General features: G+C 40.5%; 1 protein-coding gene across 1 annotated transcript in view; it reads left to right on the top strand.

Moving 5' to 3' along the window:
* AMMECR1 (AMMECR nuclear protein 1) overlaps positions 1-14,357 on the top strand; it is a 194,861-nt gene that overhangs the window by 154,475 nt on the left and 26,029 nt on the right. The window contains exon 5 of the mRNA XM_063432147.1: positions 890-1,004. Coding sequence (XP_063288217.1) covers positions 890-1,004 — 115 coding nt within the window. The remainder of the gene's footprint in view (positions 1-889; positions 1,005-14,357) is intronic.

Here is a 14,357-nt window from a genome sequence, read left to right as displayed (position 1 = left end):
CCAGCAAGTGACAGAGTTGCTATTGAGAGGAAGTATAGTGTGTGAGCTCTATACTTTCAGCACTTACAGACCTCAACCTGTGATTAGAGTAAGAGATGCAGCAGTACACACCAGACACACACAATATACAGTCAGCGTACACACATGTTTTCGCATTATTTTTTTCCCCCCCTAACTTTTGGAACAGTATCTAGGTGTTTTGTGGTTTTTGTTTTTTATATATATATATATATACATATCAACGTAAAGGCAAGGTGCCTTTACGCAGTGAAAACAATGCACACTTAAAATTTGGTGGAGTCCGGTTCGTGCTCACTGATGGACCAGATCAAGTCATGACATTAGACAGGCAGGGAGCCTGGGAAAGAGTGGAATTAAGGGAAGGGTGAGCAGGAAGAACTGTTGAAATAACAGGGTATGATAATCACAACTGTTCTTTCAATTGTTCTAGTGCAAACTGACACATTTGTGGTTTAAGTCTGTGGAAATCTATTTTCTGTGAAAAAAATGTGTAATGGAAGTTTACCTTTTTAGTAAGGAAACGTGTTCATGTGGTAGTTAAACCTTTAAATCAAAAATTTGGATTGCTCCTTCTAGTAAGCCTGTTAACTGATTATTATCCTTATTGCCCTCCTGTTAGCTGCTATGGTAAGAGGCAATCAAACTATATAGAGCATTTATGAATGCATATTAATTTGCAGAAAATGGTACACTGATTTCTACTTTTTAGATGTGTTAATTAAAATTTCACTTTTTTGCTTTCTCACCCGCTGCTAATGGGACTAAACTGATCTCTACCAGATGTGACAATTTTTTTTTTGTGTTTAAATCAAGTTTGTCACCCATTCTTTCATGGTACCTGCTACATCTGAAATGTCTCTTTTTGCAGTGCCCTTAAAGATAGCCGTTTTCCCCCTATGACGAGGGATGAGCTGCCACGGTTATTCTGCTCAGTGTCTCTGCTTACAAACTTTGAAGATGTATGTGATTACTTGGACTGGGAGGTAAGATGGTCTGATGTCTCACTGGCTTCATCAGTGCAAATGGCAAAAGTCTTCAAAGTGCTTTAAAATATTTGTTTTATTCGTCTTATGATTCTTTTGCTATTTGAAAGCAGAGTATGTTTTGTATAACAGGTTCATTTCTGATCTTAAATTGCTTTTTAGGTGGATCTATTCATTATACTGTAGTTGCCAACCAAAAATATTTTTTTATAGCACATACAGATTATTTCTGATTTAAAATATCTTTTTAACACATGTACATGGTATGTTGAAAAGAAAATTAATCAAACACTTGATGATCAAGTTTAAATACAGTGTAAACAGAGTTGGGTAGTTAAGTATAAATATTTAGTCGGAAATAAAAACAAATTGAGGTTTTGCACCTAATAGTTTACTCCTGCATACAATACAAGCTAGAAGCCTTGTAAGCAGTAATCTTAAAGTTTAACTTTTCCATTTCTCATTAGACAATGGACTCCGAAGAGCAGGCTGTTGATTGCAGCACTTTTTGTTTTAACATTTGATTATATTCATGTCCACCTACTTTTGTATGCCCTCCACCAACTAATTTATGAGGTATCTTGTCCTTAAAATGTGTCTGGAATCTGTCACAGCTGATTGCTGCGGCTATGTTTACTTTAAAAACTGGCTAGTCTAATCACAGCTCTTTGGGCATACTCTATGTGAAGATTACTAACTTTTCCTCTTCTGATTACGAACGTTTTATCTTCACACCAATTTTATATGACTGCCTAAATACGCTGTGCTTTACTTGACATCTAGTGGGCAGGTTGGAGGCCTTAGTTTCTGGATATGCATACAACCCTGACCTAACTTAATTGCCTACCTTACTGCATATATTTTGAATGGTTTCTGTCGCTCCCAAAAGAAAACCCACTCTAAAAAGAGATTAACAATAAGCTGTTTGCAGTGAGTCATATATTCTATAGACAGGACGTGCTGGTAAAAGTGGAATGTCTCTGTGGTTAACAATTGAGTTTTGCAGGACAATGACTTAATGCCTGGATATTACAGAATACACCACTTACCTTTCAGCCACTTACTACTGCTACATCTCTTGCTCTCTCTCGCTGTATGTTTGTTATGGATTTCATTTATACCACCCTTGCAGGTACGGTTTGTGTGAATGTATATCTGAAAATATAAAATATAAAATGGTGGTCCACATCCCTAAAACAAAAATCATGTTTGAAGGATTAAAATCGTATTCATTAACTCACTAAGTACAAGTGCAGTGAGTTTTGTGCTGAATTCACCATTGAGTCTTTCTCCAACTGTTTCACCAATTTTTATTTATGAATAAAAGTATTTGCAACTTTCATGCCACCCTCTCCCCATCATTACAGATCTGCCTTAATTTTATTGCAGTTTTCCCTTCCCCTATAGTGAACCTGTCATGACCTATATAGGTTTGCAGTTTTCTAACCATCTGGCTTGACTCATGTTATATAATGGAGTGGTTTCCTTAACGCGATTAAAATACAATTTTTAATGTATTTTCATTATCGCTGTGTCCTGCTGAGAGCATCAGTCCTGTTTTCAGTAGGTGTTGCATACGGTATGCTGTGAGACACTCCTCTCCAGCAATACCCCTGTTTGTGAAGGACAGACTTTATTTTGGCTTTATGGTAATAAATAAAACGTATCTGTTCTCTCTATACTCAGTTAGCCTGTCTAAAGCTCCTGTAATAAATCAATCTGTTACTTTCTCTCCACAGTGCCTGCTCCTTGCAGGCATTGTTTTCCCCTGAGACTGAGGATAAGCAGGAGAGATGCACAGAGGAGGGTTTTCCTTATTACAGAGATGCAAAGCATAGTCTTCTTATATCTGTGCCAGCTGGCACAGTCTGAATTGCCTGGCATGGCTGTTTTTAATCTAATTTTAGGGAAATAGAAACATTTGCTAGTAATTCTGCAAGCACAATGTAAAGGTTAAATTTGATTCCCTAAAATTTAAGATAAAGTTGTTTTTGTCATGCGATATACCTTCTTTATCCAGGGAGAGATCTGATTGCAGTCCTGGGGTCAAGAAGGAATGTTTCCCCTAGTTTGTTTGCAAGATTGGAAGCACTTCAAACTGTTTTTTGTTTTTTTGTTGAACAGCTGTAAGAGAGGCTGAACTTAATGGACACGTCTCTTTTCAGCAATATAACATTTTAATTTTAGCTCACATCTACTCCCACCTTCTTTCATTCTAGTTTCCACACTTTAATGGCCACTTCTATTCACTCCATTTGGGTTGCGAGTTCTCTCGTGTTTTGGAGATAGGTAGTGATCTTCCTATGTATCTGTAGCGTTCTTCCATTACAGACTACATTAAGAGTCCTTGCTTAACTGGGCTGCAGGATTACTTATTTTCTTACATTGTTTTTAACCCTAAATGTCTGTTATACAAGTCTGCATCAGATCAACTTATCTATTACAGCAGACACAAACTGCACAGAGGTGAGCTTTCTGTACATTTTTCTCAGGTTTTAGTTGGTGCAAAATTGTTGGCTTTTTTTTTTTTTTTTTGACTGCTTTGTTGGACCAGAGGATAGATGCAGGTGGGTCAAAAGTTTGGGACCTGTTATAAAAAACATAAAAAGCACAATTTGTGTTAACTGTGATTTTTCTAATGCGAATGAAGGTGGCGGCGCACTTGACAACTTAAATTCCCCCCCTAAAAGCACTGCCAAGTAAGTATGCTACAAGAAGGGACAAGAACATATTAATGCCTGTTAAAACTGTTCTTCAAAGTCTCTACATTGCATTCGCAACTGCTTCAACAATTTCATGAATTTGGCAACGTTTCCTCCATTAGGTTTTTTTTTTGTTTTTTTTCTGTTAAGCTCACTTAGTTTATAAGGCCATTTCCAATAAAAGGCTACTCAGTCCTATTTGCCATGAATTAGTTTAGACGTATAATTGCTACTGCGTGTATGAATGGTATTTGGCTCTTTTTGCCTTAGATTTAAAGGGACACTATAGTGACCAGAACAACTACAGTTTAATGTAGTTGTTCTGGTGAGTATTGTCAGTCCCTGCAGGCTTTTTGCAGTAAACCCTGTATTCTCAGAGAAAAGTCAGTGTTTACATTACAGCCTAGGGACACCTCCATTGGTCACTCCTCAGATGGCTACTAGAGGTGCTTCCTCGGGCAGTACTGCACAGACTTTCAGTGTCTCCACCTCTTCAAGCAGGGAATTCTAAAAACCATCCTTTGCTTTGGCCTAAATCTATTTTCTTCCAGTCTAAATGCATGATCTTGCCTAAGATGTATAGTCCTGTTTACGCATAGATTTTCAGACGATGGTTTGTATTGGCCCCGAATATATTTGTATAATTCTGTCATGTCCCCGCTGAGGCAATGTTTTTCTAAACTAAATAGATTAACATTTGTTAATCTTTCCTCATAACTAAAATGTCCCAGTATATTCAACGTGTGGTCTTACCATTGATTTATAAACAGGCAACATTGTATTTTCATCTCAAGAATTCATGCTCCTTTTTATATATGACAATACCTTACTGGCCTTGGCAACTGCTGATAGACATTGCACATTGCCTATTTTTTTTTGTTAATAACAATTCCCAAATTATTCTTGTTTGTTTGTTATCCCTAATTCACTGCTTTTAGGGTGTAAATTGTTGGTGCATTCTTTACCCGAAGTACAAACCTTTTGCATTTATTTACATTAAAGGACAACGATAGTGCCAGGAAAACATACTTGTTTTCCTGGCTCTATAGGGTACTTGAGTCCCCCTCACCCTCAGGGCCGGGCTCTAGGGTGAGGAAGGGGTTAATCTCATACCTTTGCTCATCCTTTCCCCGTCATCGGCTGAATGCGCATTCGCAGCACGAGCCGCGCGTGCATTCAACCAGTCCATTGGAAAACATTCTCAATGCTTTCCTATTGACGCTGGCGTCTTCTCACTGTGAAAATCAGTGAGAAGCGCCTCTAGCGGCTGTCAATGAGACAGCCACTAGAGGCTGGATTAACCCATTTGTAAACATAGCAGTTTCTCTGAAAGAAAGGGTTAATCCTAGATGGACCTGGCACCCAGACCACTTCATTAAGCTGAAGTGGTCTGGGTGCCTATAGTGGTACTTTAACCCCTTAAGGACACATGATGTGTGACATGTCATGATTCCCTTTTATTACAGAAGTTTGGTCCTTAAGGGGTTAATGGGACACTGTAGTCACCAAAAAACTTAAGCTTGATGAAGCTGTTTTGGTGCATAGTTCATGTCCCTGCAATCTCACTGCTCATTTATCTGCCATTTGGGAGTCAAATCACTAGCTAAGGTTGTTTGTGGCCTACAGTGTCCCTTTAACTTTCTTTAGTTGCTGTAGAACCATGTTGCTTTAGTTACTGTAGAACAAAGTTGTTTTCCTGACACATTAGCTCCATCCTCTAGACTAGGGATAGGCAACCTTCCGCACTCCGGATATTGTGGATTACACCCCCCCATAATGCTCTCACACCCAAAATGCTAGCAGAGCATCATGGTGGGAGGTGTAGTCCAAAACATCTGGAATGCCGAAGGTTGTCTATGCCTGCTCTAGATTATAAGCTTGTTTGAGCATGGCCCTCATCAGCCTATTGTTCCTGTGTCACTGTTTAATTGTCTCATTTATTGTAAATTCCTCCCCTCTCCCCCTTCCATAATATTGTAAAGAACTGTGGAATTAGTTGGCGCAATATAAACACCAACAATAATAATATAGTGGCCTCCATCCCCCCACAGTGCAGAAAGTGTTAAAAAACCCTCCTCTCGCATTATGATTTCCACAAAGGAAAGCCTTATACTGCCTAACAGCCCGGAAGTCCCTATAGTGGCTGTCTGGCAGACAGTAGATGTGGAGTTACCCCACAAAGATAATTATTAAAAAAAAACTGCAATAATTAGCTTTGCAGGATTAAGGGTGCTGGAACAGGAGTTATTTGATTGGAAAGATTCTAATTGTAGTTTTGAAAATGTAGGTCTGGACCAATTCAGGAGTCGTATAGGGAGGTGACCTCATAACAGTTTGCATATAATTATGCAATTTTTGACCGAAATCAACAATCACTGAAGCTTTTTTTTTTTTTTTTTGCTTTGTTAAAGGACCACTATAGTGTTAGGAAAACAAACTCATTTCCTGGCACTATAGTATTACTAAAGCCCCCCTCCCGTCAGGGTTCAAGAGGGGTTAAGGGGTTAAGGGGTTAAACTCTTACCTTTCTCCAGTGCCGGGCTCCCTCAGCGCTGGGGACTCTCCTCCTCCTTCAGACGTCATCGGCTAAATACACATTCAGTTACTCCATAGGAAAGCATTTCTCAATTCTTTCTTATGGACGCTGGTGTCTTCTCACTGAGATTTTCACAGTGAGAAGCGCGGAAGCACCTCTAGTGGCTGTCAATGAGACAGCCACTAGAGGCTGGATTAACCCTAAAGTAAACATAGCAGTTTCTCTGAAACTATGTTTACAGCAGCCAGGGTTAACCCTGGATGGACCTGGAACCCAGACCACTTCATTCAGCTGAAGTGGACTGGGTGCCTATAGTGGTCCTTTAATGAACATAAAAATCAGAGGTAGTGGATTCCCTTTGCCGTCCTAATTTGTAGTTGCTGCACAATTAAACACTAGCTTCAGGAATGCAAACCTGTATTCCTATTGTCAGTGTCCTAGTACCTACCGGTAGTTAGTTTTGCCTTTTCTCCAATGCTTTGATGTCCTTGACCATGCCTACTCCCACAACGTCATCTAGCTCTCTAGTTGATGGTCCAGTCCAACCCAATGTGGAGCATTGGTGGCTGATGTGATTGCGCAATGAGCACTGCACACTTTCAAATGCTTGTCATAGGAAAGCTTTGAATTCAGTGCTTTCCAATGAGCTGCATGATCACATAACTGTTTCGCTGGGTCGTTGTAAAGGAAGCATTTAGATTGAGATTAAGATTGAGATTAAGTAGACTGGATGTCTTTAGTGTTCTTTTAAGCGAGGTTAGGGTGAGGTACTAGCAATTTCTTTTTTTTTTCTTTCTTTTTTTTTTTTTTTAGGACTGCCAAACAAATCTAATTGTTTCTAAAAGTCTTGTATAATTTTGCTGACCTCATCGTACTCTTGGAATCTAGATAGATTTAGTCTAATCTTGTCCGTTATAAAGTAGACTAGATGCTCTCATATTTTTGATTTTGTGAATATCTCTAGATATGCACTTCCAGTATACTTGCTCTATTTGTACACCTTCTGTATTCAGTTGGCAGATCTGCCTTGTAGCATTTTGTTGGAATTTCGTTTTATGAAGTACACCGTATTTGACAATATCTACACGGCCTTCCTTTTGATTAAACGTTGGATTAACTTACACCAACTATAACGTTTCTTAGTCTGTATAATATTGTCTAGTTTCTTTAAAATGTACTATTGCTGAGTTGCCTGTGACCACTTCAGTTATTTGCAGTTCTCTGTGATGAGCTTTGCACCTACCTCTTTGTACTGTAGTACATGTTGCATGTATTATCTGATTGCAGTGATTTGCAGTTGCTGATTGGAAGTCCCCCTGGTGCAAATGTGTGCAGTTCTTAGTCATATGATTGCTGTGGCAGCTGATCACTAAGCAGTCTCATGTAAAAAGTGGATGTCAGCAGTACTTATTTACTTTTGTTCTAATTTTGATTAATCGGTAAAATGACTCGCTCTACTACGATCTCATTCAAAAATGTTGGAATCGGTTGTTACATGCTACCTTGCTCCCAAACTGCAAAATAAACACAAACTGTAGCCTACTTGCCAACTCTTGTATTGTGTAATTATCACTTGAAAGTACTAAGCCCCAAAACCACTTAATTTTTCTGAAGTGGTTATATTTAATAAACCTCTCCCTGCAGCCGTAAAAATAAAGCTTAATACCAGAGATGGATTACTTTTTCCTCCTCCTCTGTATAAGATCCCCTGGGCTGACTGTCAGCTTAAATACTCTTCCAGGCTGACACTATCCGTTTTTTTGTGGTGTCCACACAGATACTAATCCTACATGCCTTGGACAGGCTGAAAAAAGTGTAATTATTTTTACATTTTTTAACCTCTACTCTTCCTGGTTGATGAGTTTAGAAAAACACATACCACTCTGTCTGGAATTTTTATCATGAAATGTTGTGCAATAATTTCTCTGCCTCTGCTTGGGCTAAAACTCATGTCATGCTTAGTGAGATTCTGACTTGGTGAGACTGGTGCGAGTTTAAAATATATAGATGAAACAGTGGGAAAGTGAGGCAACGGCCTCCAGTACTGTGTACAGTACTCCAGGTGAGACCTCACTTGGAGTATTGTACACAGTACTGGAGACCGTATCTTCAGAAGGATATTGATACCTTAGAGAGAGTTCAGAGAAGGGCTACTAAACTGGTTCATGGATTGCAGGATAAAACTTACCTGGAAAGGTTAAAGGATCTTAACATGTATAGCTTGGAGGAAAGACGAGACAGGAGGGGGGATATGATAGAAACATTTACATTCATAAAGGGCTATCAACACAGTAAAGGAGGAGACTATATTTAAAAGAAGAAAAACTACCACAACAAGAGGACATTGTCTTAAATTAGAGGGACAAAGGTTTAAAAATATCAGGAAGTATTACTTTACTGAGAGGGTAGTGGATGCATGGAATAGCCTTCCAGCTGAAGTGGTAGAGGTTAACACAGTAAAGGAGTTTAAGCATGCGTGGGATAAGGCATAAGGCTATCCTAACTATAAGATAAGGCCAGGGACTAATGAAAGTATTTAGAAAATTGGGCAGACTAGATGGGCCGAATGGTTCTTATCTGCCGTCACATTCTATGTTTCTAACTATTAACCTAAATCAACCTTATCCAATGGTCCTCTCAATAAAACCAACAAACATACACAAAAGTATGCACACCAAACCAAGTCCCACATAAGAGACTAATAGTAGTAGTTATCTCATAAAACTACACATATCTAAACTTTGGACTGAATTTTGTCTCCCGTGTTTATGTATGAGATCATTTGATGAGCCAGCGCCCAGCACTACTTCGTTTATTCCAGTGGACAGTTCTGCAGCTAATGAAATGTGAGTTGTTATGGCTTATGAAATATAGTGTTTTTTTTTTCTTTTTCTTTCGCTACAAGTTTATGCATTTTTGGACATAGTTTTGCTTTAAGTGCACTAAGCCTCTGAAATTTCTCACATCGCCTAAATGTTTTGCAAGAATGGTAACGTTTTGTTTGTTTTTTGCAGTGCTACCTGACTTCCAGTGGCAGTCAGTGAACACTGTCATTCAGTACCACAGTCACTAAAGCTGTTTCTGCAAAATACAAATAGACTGCACTATTTCAATCAGATGGTTGCAGAGCTATGTGGCTTTTTGCATGCACACTAGCCTCCCAATGCTTTCCTACAAGAATGCATTGGATTGGCTGATATCATCTATCGATCTCGGCCAAAGGGGGGGAGCTGCATGCTGGAAACCACTGTTGCCAGGAAGAAAGGATGAGTATGCTCTCTTTTAACCGTGCCAGTGGGTCCCTGTCACCTAAACAGAGACTAGAGCATTATCGCATTAAGAATACACATCTGTATTCCAAACACAATCTTTTTTTTTAAATATTTTTGCAATGTGTAAACTTGCCTTTTTGTCTAAAGAGGAAGTTGTGTATTCAGTATGGTCAAAACCAATATTATGGTTCCAGAGAAATGACAGTTCAACTTTAAAGCAGCACTGTCATGCCGAACTTACCTTTCCTCAATCTCTTCCTCTTCTCCCCCTCTCTCATGATCTGTTCTTCTTTTCTTCCTGTCTTTAGTTTCCTTTAAAGCGGCGGGTGGGGGCCCTTAAAAGTAAGAGGGGGGGGGGGGGCACCTGTTACCTCCCCCCTTGGCCCCCACCCCTAAGCGGTGGGTGGGGGCCCTTAACAATAAGAGGGGGGGAGACCTATTGCCTCCCCCCCTGAGCGGCAGGTGGGGGCCATAAACAACAATAAGAGGGGGGAACCTATTGTTCCCTGCCCCCAGCCCTGAGCGGCAGGTGGGGAGCCATTAACTATAAGAGGGGGGAACCTATTGTGCCCCGAGCGGCAGGTGGGGGCCAAGTTTAAAATCCCTCCCACCACCTTTTTCAGTGACTAGGGGTCCCGGAGCCCCTAGTCACCCCCCCATTCCCCCAATAAAATAAATCCCTGCCTACCCCCCTCATCCTAATAAGTGAAAGAAAGTAAAGAAAAAAAAAATAAACTTGCCATTAGATGTCGTTTTTTTTTTTTTTTTTTTTTTTTTTAAATATCTTCTTTCTTCGTCCCCTAAAAAGGCCAAATAAAAAGCCATAAATCCCGTCGAACTCCAAAAAAAACCAAAAAACACGACTGCGGGAAAAAAAATCCATCTTCACCCTTCGAGGGCACGCCACATACTGAGCTCCGCAGGGCGGGTCAAGGCTACCACGCCCTGCAATTAGGCTCAGAGCACAATGATTGGTTGGTTTAAGCCAACCAATCAGAAAGCTCTGAGTCATATTTTACACCGCGTGGGAAAATTCCAAAGAACTTTCCCACGCTGTATAAAATAACTAACACTCTGGTTGGTTTAAACCATCCAATCACAGTGCTGTCATTTTACACAGCGTGGGAAAGTTCTTTGGAATTTTCCCACACTGTGTAAATTGCCAAAGAGCACTCTGGCTTAAACCAACCAATCAGTGTTCTTAGCCTAATTGCAGGCGGGGCAAGGCTTTTTTTTAATGCGCTCGGGTTTTTTATATTTTCAGTTCGGGTATGATGGTTTTTTATTTGGCCTTTTTTGGGGCTGAAAAATGAAGATTTTAGAAAAAAAGACGTCGAATGGTAACCTTAATTTTTCTTTATAGGTTATTTTATTACCCCCTCACAATTTTTTAGGGTGAGGGAGGTAGGTAGGTGGTAACTTTTTTTTTGGGTGAGGGAGTGACTAGGGGCTCGGGGACCCCAAGTCACCTTTGATGGGGGGGGGATTTGTCTTGGGGCCCCCACGCGTCACCCTGGGGGGAACCAGTAGGTTTCTCCCCCATTATCTTTATGGCCGCCGCCCGGGGGGGGGGGGAGGGGGGGAAACGGAACGACAGTAGGTCTCTCTCTCCCCCCCCAAATTATCTTTATTTCCCCCACCCGCTGCCCAGGGGTGGGGGGAGGACTGTAGGTCCATCGTCCCCTCTCATTATCTTTATGGCCCCCACCCACCGCTGAAGGGTGGGGGCTAGGGGAGAGGACAGTAGGTGTCTCCCCCTTCCCCCATTGTAATTTATGGCCCCCACCCACCGCTCAGGGGTGGGGGCTGGGGGGGGGTACAGTAGGTTCCTCCCCCACCCGCCGCTCAGGGGTGGGGGTCGGGGGGAGGACCGTAACCCCCCCCATTGTGATTTATGGTCCCCCACCTCAGGGGTGGGGGCCGGTAGCTCCCTCCTTGTAAAAATCTGACCGAACACTGATACACAGTGTTTGTTTGTTCATCTGCTTTTTCTATTCATTCATTCGCCTTTCTGATGAATGAATAGATGAAATTCCTGTTCGCATGCCCAAGTGTTTAACTGGGCATGTGCGGGAATCTCACAGTGCTATCTAGTGTGGGCAGATGACGTGTCCCACAGGATCTTCCTCTACCCACACAAAGATGGCGGTGCACTGAATATAGGTCGGGGCTGAAAATATAGAATAAAAAATAGGTAATATGGGGGGCTTAGAGGCATTTGGGGGTGACTAAGGGGTCAATTAGATGAGTCGGGAGGGGGGTTAGAAAACCAAAACAAAAAAAAACGTATTCGGCCATGACTGTGCCGCTTTAAATAAAGTCGCAAAATATCAAAACAAAACCATGTAACATCAGTTCAGAAGAAAAGCTAAACATTTACACAAAACACAGAAATTGTGTTTTACAAGCAATCAGTTGATCTGTGTTTTCTCCAAAATGGCATTCTTCAGATGCTGTAAAAAAGTGTATGGGCAGTACACCTGTATATTAAACAAAAATATGTAAATAAAATGTCCCTTTCTCTTTCTGAATGGAACCTTCCTGGTTATGTGTGAAGACACCTGTCCACTTTTTGATACATTATCAATTACACCAATTAAAGGACCACTATAGTGCCCTGAGGGTGCCCCCACCCTCAGGGTCCCCCTCCCGCCGGGCTAAAGTTGGAGGAAGGGGTTAAATCACTTACTTTTCTCCAGCGCGCATTCAGTCAGTCCATAGGAAAGCATTCTCAATGCTTTCCTATGGACGCTGGCATCTTCTCACTGTGAAAAGCACAGTGAGAAGCACGGAAGCGCCTCTAGCAGCTGTCAATGAGACAGCCACTAGAGGTTGGATTAACCCTAATGTAAACATAGCAGTTTCTCTGAAACTGCTATGTTTACAGCAGGCAGGGTTAAACCTAGATAGACCTGGCACCCAGACCACTTCATTGAGCTGAAGTGGTCTGGGTGCCTATAGTGGTCCTTTAAGCGCTCAAGCAATACATGTGCATAATAACACAGAAGTGCAGCGTTTACAGTGCATACAGATGATATTCTAACTCCTTAGCCTATATGCCTCATATTTTAATTTAAGGTTGAGGGACCCTTTCGATGAACCTGCGTAGGTATTTTTATAGTCTCTTCTCCATGTCCACAATTTCACTGCATATCTAAGCCATGTGATAGTTGTGGAACTACAGCTCGTTATAATGCAAAGAGCCTTTGGATACCATCTCCCCCCCTCGTGTGGGGCGTAGTTACCCAAATAACCTCTGCACCATAACAACTGTAATGAACGTTAGCGAAACAATGCTTAATAATTAGTTTCTGTCCACTCCTCACACCATGCACAGGTTTGTCATCCCTCACACCACCACCATCTCCACTGCCACTTTACCCTTGCAAGCTTGAACACAATAGACCGTTTTACCCTTGCAAGCTTAAAAGGAACTTAACCATGTATATTACATGAGACATACCATGGTCGTCTTGTGAGTAAAATGATGGTAGAAATAAAATATTTATAATGTCTTAAATTAGTGCTCAGTTTAAAAAAAAAAACCCACAGATTTGCTTTAGAATTTTAACTGTGTATTTTTAATATTTGTATGACCCATTAACTGCGCATATGTTCATAGTTGCTAATGTCACTTGGCATCATGCTCATGACCTGATAGCAAGTGATTATACAGACGTGGTTTGTTTCAGTCTCTACCATGATTGATGTGCTTTTATGTTGGTATCCTAGTATTGTATACACACACTCCTTGATTTCATGTCAGTGAATGCAAGTGTGGTGTTTATGTTGCTCACTAGTTCCTCTCATGCCTGCGGAGGAAGTTGGTCCCCCTGCAAAAGTGGAAGGGTGGGTAAACCAATATAAAAAGTCTTGCATTGCTGCTCACTCTCTCAACTTATCATTTCCTGGTTTCCAGGAGGGGATTTTTGGGCACCCTGGTGCTGGGGTTTGTAGGTTAATATTGGTCTGCGTTATGTAATAATCTTTTAAGTACAGTAATTAATGTTTTGTCTTGTAATATTGTACCAAAAAATAAGACAAAATAAGCCCTAGCTTATGTTCGGATGATGCTCTTAATATAATTCCTAGTTGCTAGCCTGCCAATCTGTTCGGGGAATTTTCCCCAAACCTAGATTTGCTGGACTCCATGAGCTAGTGAACTGGTCTGTTTGGGGGGGAATTCCCCCAAATGTACACCTACTTTCTAGAACATGCTTGCTACCGTTTCCCCCTGAAATAAGACATCACCCGAAAATAAGTCCTAGTTTGTTTTTCTGGGGTGAAATTAATATAATACCCGGTGAAAGACTAGATATGGAACAAAATTATAGCATGATTAGTAGGGAAATGTAATTTGAAAACTTAAATGATTGCCTTTTTTTTATTATTATTTTATTAATGAAATTATTGAAATATATTTTATGTTAAACTCTTATAATTTAATGTGGAACAATGTATGTATATGACCCCAGTCTTTTTAGAAAAGTAAATCTTTTCAGAAGATAGTTAATTTCAATTGTGTGTGCAATTTCTTGGCTGTCCACCCTGACAGCATTACAACTAGTTAGATTTCCCTTTCAACTAGTAATTAGTGTAAAAAAAAAAGCTTCTCCTACCCTGCTGTCAAATGCTGGAGGGTAGTGAAGAATGACAGGATAACCAGAAGTTCCCTTCCCAAACATCAGAGTTGAGTGTGAATTGAAAAAACTAATTGCAAATTCAGGCCAAAATAAAGGTTTATTATGCCTAGAGAGCTTTTTTTTTTTTTTTTTAAAGGGACACTTCTGTCACTATAAAAACTTCAAATTACTGAAGTGATCTTGGTGCTTGGAGTAATCTT

The sequence above is a fragment of the Pelobates fuscus genome, chromosome 9, assembly GCF_036172605.1.
Source record: "Pelobates fuscus isolate aPelFus1 chromosome 9, aPelFus1.pri, whole genome shotgun sequence".
NCBI classification, from domain to species: Eukaryota; Metazoa; Chordata; class Amphibia; order Anura; family Pelobatidae; genus Pelobates; species Pelobates fuscus.
Note: the sequence above shows the minus strand (reverse complement) of the source record. Positions and strands in the feature narration are given on the sequence as shown.